The sequence below is a fragment of the Hippopotamus amphibius genome, chromosome 6, assembly GCF_030028045.1.
Source record: "Hippopotamus amphibius kiboko isolate mHipAmp2 chromosome 6, mHipAmp2.hap2, whole genome shotgun sequence".
Taxonomy (NCBI): Eukaryota; Metazoa; Chordata; class Mammalia; order Artiodactyla; family Hippopotamidae; genus Hippopotamus; species Hippopotamus amphibius.
In genome coordinates this window covers 25,956,346-25,976,693 of record NC_080191.1, presented here as the reverse complement: position 1 = coordinate 25,976,693, position 20,348 = coordinate 25,956,346, and the positions used below count along the sequence as shown (strand labels likewise).

Here is a 20,348-nt window from a genome sequence, read left to right as displayed (position 1 = left end):
CTATTTTTCTAAACAGTTTACAAACTACTTTGCAGCTTTTGTGCCTTGAATGTGATACCTTTGAAAATGCGAAACTGTCCATTTCTGAAATGGGAAAACTTTCCCAAACTGCTCTCTCTTGAAGATTCTATATCCTACTTCAAAAGAAATGCCAACATGACTCAAAGCCCTTGACGTGTCAGTGGAGTAAAAAATGCTATCACAGCGAGGAGCTGTGTTTCTAATTCTATCAGCTTTTACCTGGCGTTACTGCCATCACACATCAACAACGGAGTATGAGAGAGTCTGATATGTTCTTATTGGTGAAGAACTGTTTTGACTGTCATCAAGAATCTGAACACTGAGTATTTCTGGCCCTTGACACTATCCAATACTTTATATGGTGTTTACAGGTGAAATAAAGATGATGTTGCTGGCACTCTGTGAGCTGAATGATTCCTAAGAACTTGCAAGAAGTGAGCAAATGAGATAGAAACATGGCACTACTGATAGTACTGATTACCTGTTTCGTGATTATTTTTGCTACTTCCCAGCCTTGCCAGACCCCTGATGATTTTGTGGCTGCCACCTCTCCAGGACATATTATGATTGGAGGTTTGTTTGCCATTCACGAAAAAATGCTGTCATCAGAAGACTACCCCAGACGGCCAGAAATCCAGAAGTGTGTCGGGTGAGTAAAGCCTCAGAGAACACATTTAGATTTCAAGATTATACCGTGAGACTAGGGCATGTAAATGTTTACTTGTATTAACATCTAAATTATTTTAATAAAATTTAAACTCATATATTTCTAAGTTGCATATAGTTGTCTTGCTATTCTTCCTTAAAAGAAAGATATACTAACACTATATGTATAATCAGCCTCCAAGTACAGAGGCAATGAGTGCTTCCCATTAATATATTTATTTGGATTTTGCCTAAAAATAATAACCCCTGAAGTCACAAGAGAAAACCAGTGAGAAGACACAGTAGCCTGTCCACTACAAGCATACATAGCACATTTATATTTCTACCACTCACAAATGTGGGCTGTTTCAAACATGGATCTTTATTTAATTCTTTGTTTAAAATAGACTGCACTAAAATTTTTTCTCTATATTAACATTTTTGTCAACACTGTATTTATTTCATTCTTGAAATAATCTAATTATTTCATAATGAATTAAGACCCTGTTTCACCTCAGAGTGTTCCTTCTTCCTTCACAAATACTTTATATTGTGAGCACTTGACTATAGAAAAGACATTTGCCATGGTGTATTATAGAAAAGTAAAGCTGGATGGAGGCTACTATAGATGGCTTTCTTTAAGGAGAACAGGCTATTTGAATTCTAATTTCAGTTTGGGGACAAAGTAATTTTGTAGATTTAGGCAAGTCATTTAAACTCTTTGAGTTTCAGTTTCTGATTTTCTCTTCTGTAAAATAATGGCTTGGATAACTTTTAAAGACAGGCAGCATCAGCTTCTGTTGCTATAGAAATGTGATCCCAGTGCTTCCTTCTAACTCTCAAATCCTGATTTCTATCTTGATGTTTTTGTATATAAACTTAATCTCCTCTTTTGTTCTCCTTTTTTTTTTCTTTTTTTTTCTTTTTTAAATCAAAAAGTATTTAGCCTGCCCTCTATGAATGCTTTCAGGTAAAATGTGATCCCACGTCACTCTAAGATTCCTTCCTGACATTCTCCCCAGAAGTTGGGCATTTTGAGCCACTGTCATCTTCATCATTGATTATCAAGAATACCAGCGAACACCCCCAAATTAATGAGGATTTTTCAGAGCACTAAATAGGCACAGCAGATTTAAGGCCCACAATCATAAGCCAACAAATAAGGATGGAAAATGCTAAAAAAAAAAAAATCATTTGGTCTAATAAGCAAATTTATTCCAGAAAAAAAAATCACTGAACATCCTTTTGCTTTATTGTCACTCCTTGAGAGAAACAGTATTCATGCAACATTGAACAACTATTTATTAAATGCCTACATTACCCAGGCCCCTTTCTAGGCATGAGGGATACTGAGGTAAACACCAAAGAGGTTCAAACTCTCACGGAGCTGACATGTGGGGGACTCTGAAAATAATATACATTTTATTTGCCAGACAATTCATTACTTTAACCTTTCTCTCTTCTTTGTTTCTTTAAGTTAAAAACTTAAAGCTCATTGCCAAACTTCACATTTAGTTTGTAATGACAAATAGCATTATTCAAATATTATTTAATTTATCATAATGAAATGAATTAAAAGAAACTTGAAAATATCAAAACCCTGAACAAGATCCCCTTTTATTCATTAAAAAAAATGTTTATTGAATTCTTACTCTGTATTAGGCACTGTTTGTAACCTTTTGTATACAGTGGTGGGTGAAATAAACTTAACAGTAAATCAGTAATCAGACAACTCAGGGCTCTGGAATAATCACAAGTCCAGAAGCCAACTGGAAAAACCCACTAAAAGACGAAATATCTATGCCTTGGAACTAAAATAGTGCACATTATCTAGGAGAAAGCTATTGGGCTTTTACCCAGAGCCTGTTTTATAAGTAATTCTTAAGAGTCTTATTCATCTGGTTTCCAACCGCAACAGATTAGCAACAGAAGAATAAAAAATTGGCTAGTGAGTCTATAAAAGTAGATACTTGGACAGCAATAAAATGCTGACATCTAACTACAAAAAGAACAGGAATCAGATACATCTTCATACTGTAGAATACTAAACTGAGTATTCAAAATGATCTCGAAAAGGAAAGGTTAAATCCTGTTCCAAAGACTCCATTTGAGAAACTGTGGGTTCCTATATACTCCTGAGAAAGGTTTCCATAAAACTATTTTTAAAGAAATGAAGTTTAGATCCTTCAAGAGGTAACCTTCACTGATTCAGGAATTGCCTATTATAAGGCAGAGATGAGAATAAGATGGGATATCATTGTGTTTGTAGAAGAGTTACATTCTAATTTCAAAAAAATTTATTTCTCAACAGCTTTGAAATATCAAATTTTCTTCAAACTCTTGCCATGATACACAGCATTGAGATGATCAATAATTCAACGCTATTATCTGGAGTCAAACTAGGGTATGAAATCTACGACACTTGTACAGATGTCACAGTGGCAATGGCAGCTGCTCTGAGGTTTCTCTCTAAGTTCAACTGCTCCAGAGAAATGGTGGAGTTTAAGTGTGACTATTCCAGCTACATGCCAAGGGTTAAGGCTGTCATAGGTGCTGGCTACTCAGAAATAACCATGGCTGTCTCCCGGATGTTGAATTTGCAGCTCATGCCACAGGTGGGTTTCGTTCTACCTCCAAACATTGGGTTTGATTGTACTCTTTATCATGAAATGATCAGGGTAATCTGGGAAACTAGTTACACAGATGCTTTTCCTTTATCCTTTCTTTCTCTTCAGTTAAAAAAAAGAAAGAAAGAAAGAAAAGATGTGCCCTATTATGGATAGTATAGTGATCAAAGCACTAAGGGAGTAGTTACCCCTCAATCTGTCAGGTCTAATTTCTGACAGTTTTCAGCATGATTTGGATAAGACAGAAACCTCTGAGCACCTCTACTACCTTGTTTCTAAAATAACATCAGTCAGGTGCCATGAAGAAAACTGAAGAGGAAGTGAGGGGTAAAGGGGCATGGAAGTCAAGGAAGACTCTTAAAGAGGTGACGGTTAGCCTGAAACTTGAATGGAAAGGGACAGTCGAGAGAAGATGAAGGAGAAGAGGAGAGTATCTAGGCTGAGAAAGCAGTAAGTACAAAGTTGAAATGTCCAAAGAATCACAAAAGGTCAACACGGTTAGATGAGTTTGAGCAGAAAGGAGCAGAGAAAGAGATGCACTTGTAGAGATGGGTAAGGGCCAGGTCATGCAGCATCTTGTAAGCTGTGGTATGGTTTGCATTTTGTTCTGAGTATGATGGCAAGGTTTTGAGCAGAGACTGTGGAACTACTGGGCTTTCTATAATGCAAGCCATTAACCAGGAAGTAAGCAAAATGGTCTCTGAAAGACCAAAGCACATATTAGTGAGCCCTGTACATTACTCAGAGTTGAGCAAGCTCTCTTGGCTTTAATTCTGAACCGACTAACCTTCATATCACATCACTCTATAACTCACTAGGTCACTGCTTTCTAAGCTCAAGGAAGATTAGAAGCCAAAAGTTAGAAAAGGCTTATAGTCAGATTATCAAGAAATGACCATCTGATGGAAGTGAACAGATAGAAATATGTATATGTATATATATATATATATATATATATATACACATATATATATAATAAAAATGTATAAGAATTCAAAATATATAACTTTCTGGAGCTAGACTAAATAAGTGCATATACCCATGTAAGACTCTGAGAGTTCTATTATACTATAATCTAGTGAAGTTGATAAGGAAAAGTTTAAGTTTAAGCAAAATAAAACAAAAAGAACTATTCCCCAAATATTTCAGAGATAAGGCTTAGGCCCAAAATTTCTAGACTATATATAAGGCTAGTTAGGTCACAAGTAAGAAAAGTAGACTATTTTTAACAATGGTTGTTTAATGTAAAAATGTAATTTCCTTGATAGACAACACAATAGGAGAAGGGACTCTCTACAATAACACAGATTTTACAGAAGCTCAGGCGGCACAGTGAAGGTGAGCATAGCAATGTCAGGTATTGGAAAGGGAATTAAGGCTTTAGTGAATGTCCACCGTGTGCCGATATCCATGTAAAATTTCTCCTTCAGTCTTTGCAAGAATCCTGTCATTTCACAGGGTAAGATATGTTAACGAACTTTGCCAAATTCACTGGAGTCAGGATTCTAACAATTTGTTTGACTCCAAAGCCTATTGTCTTTCCCCCATACCATGCAGCTACTATAAATAGTTAAAAAAAATTCACTGAGGAAGTGGCACAGTGTCACTGCAGCTGGGGAAGGTAATAACTCTCCCTAGAAAAACATCACCAAAGCTGTAAATTAGGCAAAACTTGCCACACATTAGGGAGGTCTCCCAAAATGCTGCTGCTCATTTGAGTAGATTAGGAGTCGCAAAACTATTGAATGTATAGCCTGTGGATTAAATGTGTCTCTTAAGCTCTTGAGCTGTCAGGCTAAGAATGATTTTTACATTTTTTTAAAGGTTGTAAGAAAAAATACAAGAATAATACATGACAGAGACCATATGTGACCAACAAAGATTAAAATATTTTACATCTGGTCCTTTACAGACAAAAGTTTGCTGACCCCTGCATAGATGATTATTTGTCTGGATGATTTATTTTACCTTGAATAAAAATCATCAAAGTTGTCATTTATACAAATTTTGAACAAACTAGGTGTCCCAAGATTCATTTTGCTTATTTGACTGGCTGCATTTTCCTGTATTTATCTCTAAGTAATTAAATAATATCCACTATTGACCCTGGCCTGAAATGTAAGATAAATATAGATGGATATAGGAGTGTAGATGGAGATATAAGACAGAGATTGAACGCTTGATGGGCTTATACTATTAATGGTACCAAATGATTGAAAAGCAATGACTCTCAACAGTCACCAGGTACTAAATATCATGATTTATGCTATTTACAAAGTAGTTCATTGAAGGGGAAGGATAGAAAAGAGCAAAGAACTTAGGAAACGTTATGGAAACTCACAGAAAGCAAAGAGAAGAACACCTACTATGATCAGGCACCTGCAGCTCATCAACACCATAACTAAAAGATTCTGTCCATTTCCAGGTGAGCTATGAATCAACTGCAGAAACCCTAAGTGACAAAATTCGCTTTCCTTCATTTTTACGGACTGTGCCCAGTGACTTCTACCAAACTAAAGCAATGGCCCACCTGATTCAGAAATCTGGATGGAACTGGATTGGCATCCTAACAACAGATGATGACTATGGACGATTGGCTCTCAACAATTTTGCAGTTCAGACTGCAGCAAATAATGTGTGCATAGCCTTCAGAGAAGTTCTCCCAGCCTTCCTCTCAGATAATACTGTTGAAGTCAAGATCAATCAGACACTTGAGAGAATCATAGCAGAAGCCCAGGTTAATGTCATTGTGGTATTTCTGAGTCAGTTCCATGTTTTCGATCTCTTCAGTAAAGCCATTGAAAGGAATATAAAAAAGATCTGGATTGCTAGCGATAACTGGTCAACGGCCACCAAGATCACGACCATACCTAATGTTAAAAGGGTTGGAAAAGTTGTGGGGTTTACCTTTAGAAGGGGGAATATGTCCTCTTTCCATTCCTTTCTTCAAAATCTGCATATGTTCCCCAGTGATAATAACAAGCCCTTAAATGAATATGCCATGCTCTTGTCTGCCTGTGCACATGCTGAGGACGGTGATCTGAGTCAATGCATTTCCAACTATTCTCAGGGGTCTTTGGCCTACAAGGCTAACCAGGATATAGAAAGGAACTTCTCCCTGAGAAATGACTTCCTGTGGGATTACACTGAGCCGGGACTTGTTCACAGTATTCAGCTAGCAGTGTTTGCCCTTGGTTATGCCATTCAGGATCTGTGCCAAGCTCGAGACTGTCAGAACCCCAACGCCTTTCAACCATGGGAGGTATTAACTCACATATCCAAGAAAATTCCCCTACCAGCATTTCTTTCTTTCCTTTAATTTGCAATATTTATATAAAGTGCTCTTAATTATATTCATTTTATAAGCAGGTACTTTGAGTGTATAACCTGCATTTCTATCATTAGTTCTTTATTCTTAAGGATAATAGAGTTTTTATTTTACCTTCACCTCCTACTCTGACCCACCAAAGTTGTGTTCTTTTATTTTCCAAGAAGATTCTGTTGATGGTGCTATTTTTCTTTAGTTTATGGATTTGAATCTGATCTTGCAGTTTTTCAAAGCTTCAGATGAATTATCTCTTGTGATGCTCTTAACAAACACAAGACCAGGCTGTGGTTTAATGATCCTTTTTATTATTGCTAAATATTATGGATAAGGAAACAACAGCTAAAAGTTGTCTGGTTTTTGTGGTGTCTCCAGCTATGACTCTTAGGGCAGTCTCCTTAGGACTCCAGTCTTCTTCACATGAATGTTGTTAGATCAATCATAACAATTCCTATGATATTTCAGGTTTAAATGAACCACTAATTGTGTAGAAGAAGTCGTTCCCTTTCTTCTCTTTGATTAGTTTGTAAAAACTCTAATTAAAGCTTAATGTGGCCCTATTTAGTGAAAATGATCCATTGGGTTTTTAAAATGTCCACAAACAAAGCATTTAAAAGCAAATTCTGCTTTACATGATAAATATTACTCAGCAGAAACAAAATTTCTCAATAACATATACTCAAAGCCAAACCTATCTGTCTTAAAGCAGAAACATGTTCCAAAAAATATATTTATTTTAAATATGTTAGCGGAAAAAAGGTAAAAAGGAATAAGATCCAGTTCTTCTGATCACATAAGAGAGTGTCCAGGGCAGGCTGTTTCTACTTTTGTCATTTTTACTTTAAACACCGACAAATAGAAGCTCCAAGGTCTGAGGTGAGCAGCTGACATTTGGGTGAATCATGTGATAGTCATAGGGTGTTTCAAGCTGCTCATTTTAAAACTAGGTTTCACCTTGTAAATGCAAGGCAAAAAAACCTAATGAAGAGGTCAGACTAGAGATTAGGATTTTTTAAAAATTAAAGCTGTCTTTAAAATATGTGTGTATGTGTATATATACACGCATATTTATGTCTAATGATTTTAAGATGCCTCTTTGAAAGCATACCCTTTGTAGTGTAAAACTTTAATGAGGGATTGGTAAAACAAACAAACAAACAAACCTATAAGTTAAGTGGACCAACATAATGAAACCACCTACATGAAATTTTAAGAATGAGAGGTTGAAAGAGAGTAATGGAGAGAAAACAGACAATCAGAGACAGATGGGATAAATGAGAGGAGCTATAAAGAGACTCATAAGGAAAGAGAAATACAAATAGCAATAGCTGTTTATCCTTTGGGAAAGTATTTTAAACCAGGAATAAGTCTCAAACATTCTGAGGAAAAATCTTGAGAAAGTGTAATCGAAGCAGATCTTCTAAAATGTTTTATTTAAACACTAGGAGCCTGGGGTCACTCTTTATTCCCCTCCGGGAGCATGGTAATCCAGAAACAAACAGAAACAGACTGGGAAGGAGGAATAAGGGAGTGCCTTGCTCCTTTGATCATGAGTGAGCCACATCTGTGCCAGATTCAACAGGACAAATAATGCAAACAACTGTCTTTTTAGGAAGAAATCTCGATAGACATTAAATTTAAAAGATCAGCAACCTTTAGGGTCACTAATCAAAGATATATTCCTAAAAATTATTTTGTCCCCTGGCAAAATTCACTAATATTTAAATAATACTTTCTGAATGATTTTAGATTCAAACAACTTTAAAGGAGTAAGTTTTCTCTAATATTTGAGGATAATCCTTACTTTGCCTCTGCATTTGGTGATATCTGTGAGCAGTATTCAGGGATAGTATAGTCATTCTTGTTTTACCTCAACAGATTTTGTTTACTTTCCTCAGATGTGTGTGAGGATACCAGCTTCTTGTTATGAATAGTGATTTTAGTTGTCTTTTTTATTTTCCTGTACTTTAGATGATATACAAGATAGTGAGTGATGTATGTGTGATGAGAGAATGTATAATAGTCAAACTACTATTCACACAATTATTTGGCAAATATTTGTTGGATGTCTCAATGTTCCAGCCATTGTGTTAAGTGCTGAAAATGTTATGGAGAACAAGACAATTCTCTCCCTAAAGAAGTCATGTGTCTAGAGGAGTAAACAAACAATTAAGGAACTGATGACAGTGTAGAATAATGCATTACAATCTTTCGTATAAATACAACATGGCGGAGAAGGATATGATTGAGGCAACTAATCCAGTATTAGCAATTCAGAAAACATTCTCCAAAGATCATAACATCTCTGGTGAATATGATAGATTGGTAAGACAGAAATATACCAGCAAAGTCACAAAGATAGAAAGCATGGCATCTTCAGGGATCAGAAAGTGCCATAGAACTGGAGTCTTTTGTGGAAATTACAGGCAAATGAGAGTGGAGGGTTAGTAAAGCATCCGTCATTAGGGCTTTGTCAATCAGAGCATCTCAAACTTTGATGGACAGTTAAATTATCTGGTAATCTTATTATCAAGCTGATGCTAATTCAGTAGTTCCACTGTGGGGGACCTAAAAGTCTTCACTTTAACAATCTCTCAGGTGATGCTGATATTGCTGGTACAAAGATCATCCTTTCAATAGAAAGTCTGCAAGCTATATTTAAAGGTTTGGACTTGAGAGAGCAAAGGGGAGCCAATTAAAGCTATTTTTAGACAGAAGAGTGATGTGACCTGCTTTCCATTGTAGAAATAGTATTCCTACTGTAATGTACATTGATTAGAGGAACATAAGACTAGACAGGGAAAGACCAGTTTGGTAATTCAGGCACACAGTAAGGATGCCATATACTTCAGGTATAAGTACTACAGGTACTAAGGGTGTGACGATGAGGATGGAGAGACATACTTAAAAGGAAAGATGAAGAGTATTTGGAGATAGATTGGATGTAAATAATGACAGAGAAAAGCAAAGATGTTGCAAATGACTTTAAATTTGGGCAATGGGTACCACTTATTGACATGGAAACACAGGGAAAAGTGAAGGTCTAGTGGGGAGAAGAAATATTAAGCATTCCATCTTGGACATGTTGAATTTGAAGAACTTATGAGACATTCAAGTGCAGTGGTCCAGAAGTCAGATGAGACACTGGGACACGAAGGGAATGACTGTGGAGTGATGGGGAAAATAATGACTAACGATCTATAAAGCCTACTATGCTAAGCATTGACATACGTCATCTTGAATCTTTAAATATTATGGTAGATCCACAGATTCATGTTCATTACACTTCATCCTAAAGAACTGGCAAGAAGAAGTGTTACTGGTGACTGAGACTTGCAGCAGTTTAGAGTTGGAGGGGACCTCAGCTGTAAGGGTCTGGCCCATGGACAACCATAGAGTTAGCAGCGAAACTGTCCCAGCCTTAGTCATGTGCTTTTTTGCTACACCATGGAAAACGTTACAAACAAAAAAGACATAGATTGGGTACCAGACAGAGATGCAAAGCTGCTTCCTCTGCTAGTCTCTAATTTATTCACAGATATACCTCTTTTCACAAGCACAGCTCACTTAGGCAGATGTTGTGAACAGCAGAAGCATTGGGGACATGGAAGACAACATCAACCACAGCAGCTTAATTGGAGTGGCCTCCTGACCTTGTGTTCTCAAAAACAGGTCATTACCATACAGAGGTGAATTATATAATCATGGAAATGCAAATCCTACTCTCTAAATTTTTTAGAGTCAACTTATCATGTTGACTGGATGAAAAATAAATAAATGATGGATGGAAAAAGGCTTTAATAGCTTAATAGCTGTGGCATTAATGTTCAAAAGTTACCTTAATCCAGAGCACATGTTCCATATAATATTTAACAAGTAATGAATGCACTGTTTTGTTTGCCTCTATCCTCTTTCCTGTAAGAACAAACATGGAATTGTGCTAGTTTATTTACATCATATAATGTTATTATTATTTACAGAACATATATGTGTCAGAAATTTACCCTGTAAAACCTAATTAAATGCAGGAAAAAACTGGTGGAAATGATAGTTCAGACAAAAGAATGGAAGAGGATATGCTCCCTAAAGGAACTAAGATACTAAGGCATACGTGTGTATAATCTTTAAGGAAGGACCAGAAGAAAAATCAGTGCATAGGTAGAGATGGGAACATTGAAGGTAGAGCTTTACTTGTTCTGTTTTTTTTTCCCTCCATAGTTTTTTGTTCCAGGCAATTGCTGGAATAAGATTTTGTTGGTTAATTCCATCATGTTAGATCTGATATGCTGCTTCTTTAAAGTAATACTAGTTAATTTGAATTAATTAAATGAGCTAAGAAATCTGTGAGGACATGTAATAAAAGCAATATACATGTTTAGAGATTTTGCCAAAGTGATATTTGGTCATTGACATGAATATTGTAGCTAATACATTTACTTAAAACTTGATTTTCTTATATTCTATTTGCTAAAGGGGGAAAAAACTGAAGGAAAGAAACATTCATAAAAGACTAACTGAGAAGAAATAGAATAATTCTATTCAAATAGAATAATTTCTGTCTTGTTCCATAGATTTTGCACCCAATAAAAGCCACATAAGCATCACAGATATAGATGCATGGGCCCAATGTGTTCAGAGAGGGGGTTTATATAACCATGATTATATATCAAGTTAATGGTGGAGCCAGAACTCAGATGTTTTCCTCCCTTCCAGTCCAGTATTATTCTCCTGCAGCACAAGCTCAATATGGCTTCCCCATTTGTCAGTAAAACATTTTCTGTTCTAGCTGTATTGCATACGAGTTCTCACTGTACAAATTGGGTAGCAAGAAAAGTAATTTTTCATGATATTTCTTTCTTCTTAAGTTAAAAAAAATCATTTTCTGAACTAAATTGGAAATAAAATTTAGGGGTCACTTTACCCTCAATTACTGAAACAGACTTGAAAACCATTGGAGATAATAAGATCCACACCTCCCACCAAACAAGTATGGACTTAGAGGGCAGGCACTAGCAGTTTCCTTAGGTCCACCAGTTAACTTCTCAGGTAGGGACACTCCTTAGTACACACCCCAGGAGCAGTGTGCTGTTGTTACTGGACTGTCTCTCGGGTTTGTAGCTCTGTCCCCTCAGCCTTCATTTTGGGGCTGGTGAGAAGGACAACTACTGCCTACTCAGACTTGGCTAAAGACCTGGGCTGATTGTGACTCTAGACAGACAGGATGGTTTTTCCTGTCTCCCATAACTCCAAATGGCTCTGAGTCAGAAGGAAAAAAAAAAGTGAGGAGAATTTCAACTATATATTGTTAGGTGCAATGGAAAGACCCCATAATGGAAGTCAAGATGTGTGTCCTCAGATAAGGTCCTTCAGCCCTTGGCTGGGGTCCTCCTCTGAGAAAAGAGGAAGATGATCCTTGCTCAGCTTGCTTCACTGAGTTGTTATGGAGCAAAAGGACATCATATATTTGAGTATTAGCAAGTAATATATGAATGTCAGGTGACTTTATTAGTTGACAGACTCAAAGTATTTTTATTTATTTGCGTAACATCTCTGTTAGCTAATAACAGGTACTTAAAGGTATTAAGCTAACTTCATTAATCCTTAATCTGTTCCAGATAGTGGACTAAAGTGTTTACATACATAATTACATTTAATTCTTACAATAATTCCATTAAGTAGGTTTCATTTACCTCAACTGAGGCCTAGAAAGAAATTGTAACTGTCAAGATCACACCACTAATGAAATATGGAACCAGAATTAGAGTCCAGGCATCTGCCCCAGAGGACCCATTCTGAAATTCTGCAATGTGGAAAAAATAATGATGCTCAGATTTCAATTTTATAGGCTATAGAAGCTACCTCCATAAACGTTAACTTGCTTTCTCAAATTCACAGTGCAAGACTTTGGCAGAAATGAGGCTAGAATTCTCAAATTGTTGCCTAGTAGTTAAGAAACTTCTCAACCAGTTACCACACTCATTGATCCAGAATGTCCTTTTTCTAATTTTTAAGTGATATTCCTTGTAAGGCACTGTTATAATTGGGATAATGGATACACTTAACAATATTTCTATCAGTCTTTGTTTCTGTTTTTGTTTTTCACAGTTACTTGATGTACTGAAAAATGTGACATTCATGGATGGAGGGGGCTCATATCATTTTGATGCCCTTGGCGATATGAATACTGGATATGATGTTGTACTCTGGAAGGAGATCAACGGCCGCATGACTATCACCAAGATGGCACAATACGACCTGAAGAATGATGTCTTCATCGTCACAGACCAAGAAACAAAAAATGAGTTCAGGAATCTTAAGGTAATTGTGTTGTTGGCTGCTTTGTAGCAATCAAATCAATTAGCACTTCAACTGCAAAAGTCCTTGACCCCACCAGGACCTCCTGTGGTCCTACTGCCTGTTCTCTGTCCCCAACTTCCCTCCTTAAATTCCATGGTCAACTTGTATATCACCCTGAATTCCCTTGCCAATCTCTCTCTTCATCATATCCATTGGACCTAAGTATCATCCTGGTTATATTAAACTCTCTGCCTAATCGATATAGCCCCCATGTAGCTGGGGGTGGGGTACAAACAAAAAAGAAAAAGAAAAAACCCCACCTACCTTGTTGACTGTTCTCACTTTGTATTCATGATCTCTAACCTCCAGTGGGTCCTAAAGGCTATCAGACAATCAGACTATTACCCTAGCCCATTAATTTGTCCACCTTCCTAGATGGTTCTTTTATACTTTCTTTTCTCTTCTTTGACTCCAACACATCTTCTCCATCTTCACTTTCAGTGGAACCTGCTTCCTATTTGACTAACAAACTGAGACAATCAAAAGGGAACTCCAGTGTTGCCCTGCCACCATGTCTGTGCCTGTCTCCCTGCTTTCCATCTGGCATGGTGGATGGGCTGTCTACACTCCTAGCTGAGCTCCTCCACTGGACCTCTGAATCCCAACCCCTTTTACTTTCCCAAGGATATTGCTCTGGCAACACTCCACTCTCTTTTGCACCCTCAAGTATTTTCTGTGTTATCTAAGTGGTGATACACATATGCTGTTTTTCCTCCCATCTGAAGAAAAAACAAAAGAACTCCATTGATCCCCCACTTCCCCCTCTATATACTGCCCATTCCTCTATTTCTCTTTACTGCAAAACTCCTTGAAAAAGTTGAATATATTCACTGGCCTCAATATCTCTCCTCCCATAATTCTTTTTTTAGTGTTTTAATTGAATATTTTTTAAAATTTTTATTTATTTATTTTGGCTTTCTCCAGTTGTGAGCACGGGCTACTCTTCGTTGCAGTGCATGGGCTTCTCAGTGCAGTGGCTTCTCTTATTGTGGAGCACAGGCTCTAGGTGCACAGGCTTCAATAGTTGCAGCACATGGGCTCAGCAGCTGTGGTGCATGGCTTAGTTGCTCCCTGGCATGTGGCATCTTCCCAGACTAGGGATCGAACCCTGGCCCCTGCACTGGCAGGCGGATTCTTAATCACTGCACCACCAGGGAAATCCTCTCCTCCCATAATTCTTTTGAACTCTTTTCAATCCATCAAAATTCTTTCTCCTAGTTAATAAATACAAACATCATCTTACTTCACTTACTTGCTAATTATTCTCCCCTCCATGAAACGCTTTCTTTGTTTCCACAACAGCACACTCCGTTGGTTTTCTTCCTTTGTCTCTCGCAGCTTCTCAGTCTCCTTTGCTGTTTCCTTACCATTCCTACTGCCTATAAATACTGGTGGGCCCAGAGCTCACAACTGCTCCTCTTTTTGTCTGCACTTTTCCTTAGCGACCTCATCCAGGCATTTAAATAATGTCATTATATAAAAGGCAGATGACTCCCAGATTTTTATCTTCTGAATTTCAACTCAAGTAAATATACAACTGCCTAACTGACATCTCTACCTGGGTGTCTAACAGTCATCTTAACCGATGGCCTCCAAGACTGAGCTCCAGAACCCACCTGCACTGCAATAAATGGCAACTCCCTTCTCCTAGCCATTTATGGAAAAATCTGGTGGGATCCTTGTCACTTCTCTTTCTGTCACACATCCAACCTAAGCTTCACTTTCAAAATGGGTCCAGAATCTGACACTTTTTGTCCTCTTCTCCATTGCTACCACCCCACTCCAAGCTACAATCACCTCTTACCCAGATTCAGACAGTAGGTTTCTAACTGCTCTTTGCTTCCACTCTTACCCTCTTCAGCCTGTTCTTAAGACAGAGGCCAGAGTAACCCTGTAAAATATCATGCTCTGCTCAGAACCCTCCCTATACATCCTATTTCTCTCAGAGGAAAAGCCAAGGTCTTTAAAAACTGTACTTTACCTGCCACCAGCACCTCCCCCACCTCATCTCCTACTACCTTCCCCTTACTCTCAGCCCTTCCTGCAACTCCACAGGCTTTCTCAACCTTCCATACATGTCTTCCCTTCTCCTAGCTCAAGGCCCTTTACCTGCTGTTTCCTTCGCCTATAATAATCTTCTCTGATGGCCACATGGTACACTTCCTTTCTGCCTTTCCTAAAATGTCACCATCTCAGGGAGGCCTTCCCTGGCACCTTATTTAAAACTGCAATGTCAACCTAATACAGGCTAGTTGGGGTATCAGCATTTTGGTAAGATATCAAAAACCACAGTCCAAAATATCAAACATTCTTAAATTTATTGATGTCCCCGAATTACCAATACCAGACTTTAGAATGTCTCTTGAGAGAGAGAAGGAACTGTCGAGCTGGGAAGAAGGATTTCACTTTTCTCCTCTGAATAATGTCCAGCTTTATCTTGTAGTTAAATCCTTTTGTGTCTTCTGAACACCCCCGAGGAGTGTAGATACTTCAGATTAAAAGTTTTCCCTGGGGAATCCACAAGGCAGATATCCTGCCCGCCGAAAACCCAGATCAACAATAGCTGTGGTGCGAAGAAGAAAGCCAGCACTTGTGAACCCAGGGCTACTAATCTTGGCCAGTTTTCTCTCTCAGTCAGATCATTTTTGTGTCCCAAAGAAAAGACTAGTTAGCTAAGGACTTTGTGATTCAGGCTAGGAATAGCTGTTAAGAGATCTAGAGAGAGCCTCATTTACCCACTCTGCTTTGGTTTCCCAAGGGTAAGAGTAAGACAATTTTTATTTCACAAGATGTGCCACGAGAAAAGGATTAGGAATGGAAGAAAACACACAGCTGAAATGCAAAGAGTTATTAGCTATATTGGAAACAGAGGGTTCGATAAAAGTAGAAAGCTACGTGGGACTCACATTGTGACATGCATCATTATAACCTAAACTCTCAAAATAATTTAAATATTATGTATATATCGAGGGTTCTCTTTTTAACGAATACTTTAATGGTTTTAAAATCAATTTTTTCCATTGTTTTGTTTTTTAAGATTAGGCTGGGCATGCTCCTTGGGCCGCATGATTAACAAGCTCCTTCTAAAAAATATAAAGTCCAATAATTCTGAGTCAAGGGACTTTTTAAAAGAGTTAATTTCCCTTATTTGCTTACAGAAGTTATTAATTTGACAAAAACTGTGTTCTTCCTAAACAGTTTCACTATCTGAAATATTTTCTATTTTTAAAATTTGTTGAAATTCTTCCAGATAACAATTCTATTACACTATGAAGGGAAAAAAAGACCAAAATATTATTTTGTAAATAAATCTGTAAATTAAGTCCAAGATAGTTAAGATAAATCTTTTAAAAAACCTATCTGGGATTTCTTTTCACTTTGCAGCAAATTCAATCTAAATGCTCCAAGGAATGCAGTCCTGGGCAAATGAAGAAAACCACAAAAAGTCAACACATATGCTGCTATGAATGTGTGAACTGTCCTGAAAATCACTATAGTAATCAAACAGGTAATTAATCACACTCACTGCCACATGTACAGCGACACATCTGAACCACTTCTCTTAGACTGATTTTTTTTAATATGAATTCTATTTGGTTTCTTTTTTCATTTGAAAAGTAAAAAGTGCCTTATGCTTCTGCTAGATTAAATTCCAGTGAGATTTCATTTTCTCTTGGAATTTGCTCTATTATAGAAGCAGATGCACAACAGAGATGTGAAAGTAATTTCACTTCCAAGGGAAGATGTCCTCCCTTCCACTGGACTTCCTCTCCTGCACCTCTTAAAATAATGCAAGTTCTCTGTCTATTTTTGTCCATGTATCCCCCACACAGACATGCCTGATTTGTAACTGGGGCACAATAACCATAAATAAATAAATTCTGAATTAACTACACTGAGCATGATGAAGACCCAGAGGCGGGCATACCCTGGATCTCATTATTCCTACCAAGAGGCAACAGTGAGGGGTAAAAAGAAAGAACCTTGTGTGAGAGCAGGAGGTGAACTATTGATAGGGATGAGATGTTACTGATTGTTTGCCAAATCTGTTTTTAACAATTTGACAAGATCAGAGGAAAATACACAAAGTAAAGAGCAAGAGTGAGGTCGGCAGCCTTTGGAGCCCTAAAAGAAGCCAGCAGTACTTTTCCCGGAGTTAAACCTATTTTAAAAGCATTATGTTCCCTGGTTTATTGTAGCATCCCTAGTCATCTTCTATAAAATTTGAGAACCCTTGAGCCATATAGTTCCTAAGTGCTTATTCTTTTTCATTACTGGCTCCAAGAAGAGAAGTATCCCAGTGTAAACAGTCCAATATTCATGTTCTATCATTTGTCTCACAAAAATGCCATTTATCTCCACCTGAGATGGGTTGTGCTGTGTAATGAAGTAATTGGGGAGGAAATCTTCCAGGTAACATGGTATCTAGCAACTGTCTGCCAAGTAGAATAAATAAAAACGCCAAGAGCGTATGTAGCATTTATGTCTCATAAAGATGTACAAGAGTCTTTCAAGGTACAGTCTGGGTTGTCTTTTGACAACCAGGACACGTTGCTTCCAAGAACAAGTGTAGAAGACTGAGCACAACTTTGAAGGAAAAGCAAGGATTTCAGGTGATTTGAAAGGACACCATCTCCTATTCTTTGTGTGTCTCTAGCACACAGCTCTTGTACATAGGGCCAATAATGAATGAAAATGAATGAATCAACAAATGAAATGGCAGACATGAGCAGCAGTGCTTCAGGGGAGGACAGAGAAGAAGGGATATTTGTAGAGAAATAGGGTTTGGAAAGAGGAGGAGGCTGGAAATGTGAGGAAGTTTATAAACAGAAACACAACCTGACTTTGAGATTAATGAAGAAAACAGAGGCACTATGGAGTGTAATCAGATGGATGCCCGGCGAGAGGCTTTTTGGAAGTAGCTTGGACCCCATCTTTAGGGGATGGGAATGGAAAACCGAATGCAGCCATATTCCCAGAGATTCCACTCTGATATTAAGTATTCATGCTACCCTGCGTTCCGAATCAGCGTAAATCATTTTCAAGCTTATCACTGCCTGTGTGAGATGCTCAGTTTTACTAACCTCCTGGGGAAAAAATAAACTTTAATTCTTCACCAACTGTCATTGATTACAATCCTGTGTTATCCCACTCGTAGAGAGCTTTTAGGGTGACCCCACCATATTGTCTCTGCTTTTAAAAGAACTGTAGCCTTACTTATAACAGCAGCTCCCACCATATTAAATTTCTACTGTGTGCGATGCTCCTTGCAAAACATTTTATATTTATTATCTCACTGAATGCAGCATCCCAGTGAGGCAGAGTCTTTTTTTTAAGGGATTTGGAAATAGGCTCAGAAAGTTCATTTAGCTCGTTCAAGATTACAGGAATCGTTAAGTGATCGAGAAAGGGCTTGAGGTATGTCTGGTTCCAAAGCCCTTATTCTTGACAGTCCCTGAACTGCCATCTGTAATAGCAAGTTCATAGGAGGCTAGCATCTGTCTTGAGTATATTAATTTCTTAAAGACTCACAGCCCAGATGCTTTTTCTTTTTTTCTCTTTTTCTCTTCCCCTCTTCCGTTTCCTCACCATCATCCTTTCTCTCTCACCTTCCAAGGGCTGTGTGCATGCTTTCTTTCAATAAGTAACCTATGTGACAATTATCTCTATGCGTTTTCCAGTCAGAACTATTACCGAGGAGTCTCATTTGTAGCATTGCGGACAATCACCTGGTTTAAATGTTTGCAATGTAACTGAATCTCCTCTGTCTTTTAGACATGGATCGCTGCCTTTTATGCAACAACGAAACTCACTGGGCCCCTGTAAGGAGCACAATGTGCTTTGAAAAGGAAGTGGAGTATCTCAACTGGCATGACTCCTTGGCTATCCTGCTCCTGGCCCTCTCTCTACTGGGAATCATGTTTGTTCTGGCCATTGGCATAATATTTACAAGAAACCTGAACACACCTGTTGTGAAATCGTCCGGGGGATTGATGGTCAGCTACGTAATCCTGTTCTGTCATTTCCTCAACTTCGCCAGCACGGGCTTTTTCATCGGAGAACCCCAAGACTTCACGTGTAAAACAAGGCAGACGCTGTTTGGAGTGAGCTTTACTCTCTGCATCTCCTGCATTTTGATGAAGTCCCTGAAAATTCTGCTAGCCTTCAGCTTTGATCCCAAGTTGCAGAACTTCCTGAAGTGCGTCTATAAACCAATCCCCATCATCTTCACTTGCACCGGCGTCCAGGTTGTCATCTGTACGCTCTGGCTTATCTTTGCAGCACCTGCTGTGGAAGAGAATGTCTCCTTGCCCAGAGTCATTATCCTGGAATGTGAGGAGGGATCTGTCCTCGCATTTGGCACCGTGCTGGGCTATATTGCCATCCTGGCCTTCATTTGCTTCATATTTGCCTTCAAAGGCAGGAAATTACCTGAGAATTACAATGAAGCCAAATTCATAACATTTGGCATGCTCATTTACTTCATAGCTTGGATCACATTTATCCCCGTCTATGCCACCACATTTGGCAAATACCTGCCAGCTGTGGAGATCATCGTCATTTTAATATCTAACTATGGGATCCTATGTTGCACATTCTTCCCCAAATGCTATGTTATTCTTTGCAAGCAAGAGACTAACACTAAGTCTGCCTTTCTTAGAATGATTTACAGTTACTCTTCCCAGAGTGCAAGCAGCCTTGCCGTGAGCCACGTTTCACTGGACTCCACTAACAGCAATGTCACAACCACCAACCCCAGGTCTGCAGCCTGGCAGAAAAGCAAAGATCTTCAGGCACAAGCATTTGCACACACATGCCGAGAAAATCCTACATGTGTATCTAAAGCTTTGCCTCGAAAAAGAATCTCAAGTATATGAATGAGTCCTTAAGGCATGGTACATTTCAGAATGAAATGTTTCTAGGGTCTCTGCATTTTTTTTTTAATTTTTAAAAAAATTTGTGGCTGCATTGGGTCTTTGTTGCTGCATGCGGGAACTCTCTAGTTGTGGCGAGTGGGGGCTACTCTTCTTGGCCTTCTCATTGCGGTGGCTTCTCCTGTTGTAGAGCATGGGCTCTAGGCTCGAGGGCTTCAGTAGTTGTGGCACATGGGCTCTAAAGCTCAGGCTCAGTAGTTGTGGCACATGGGCTTAGTTGCTTGGAGGCATGTGGGATTGTCCTGGACCAGAGATGGAACCCGTATTCCCTGCATTGGCAGGCAGATTCTTAACCACTGCACCACCAGGGAAGTCCCAAGGGTCTTTGCTTTTAAGATGTGCATTTACTTCCCAAGCAAATATATCCCATATTTCTTCACTACTACTACCTTCACCAAATTTTGGTTGAAAACTCCCTCTGTTCAACCACCTGTTTAA

General features: G+C 38.3%; 1 protein-coding gene across 3 annotated transcripts; it reads left to right on the top strand.

Moving 5' to 3' along the window:
• Positions 1 to 476: 476 nt before the first annotated feature.
• GPRC6A (G protein-coupled receptor class C group 6 member A) lies at positions 477 to 19,853 on the top strand. 3 transcript variants are annotated; one of them, XM_057740057.1, is made up of 6 exons: positions 477 to 670; positions 2,978 to 3,281; positions 5,719 to 6,030; positions 12,724 to 12,936; positions 16,360 to 16,483; positions 18,751 to 19,853. In XM_057740057.1, the coding sequence occupies exons 1-6, from the start codon at positions 477 to 479 to the stop codon at positions 19,851 to 19,853; spliced, it is 2,250 nt and encodes a 749-aa protein (XP_057596040.1). The 3 variants fall into 3 exon arrangements, with proteins under 3 accessions (XP_057596040.1, XP_057596038.1, XP_057596039.1); XM_057740055.1 differs by having other exon boundaries at positions 5,719 to 6,555; XM_057740056.1 differs by lacking the exon at positions 12,724 to 12,936 and having other exon boundaries at positions 5,719 to 6,555.
• Positions 19,854 to 20,348: the final 495 nt, after the last annotated feature.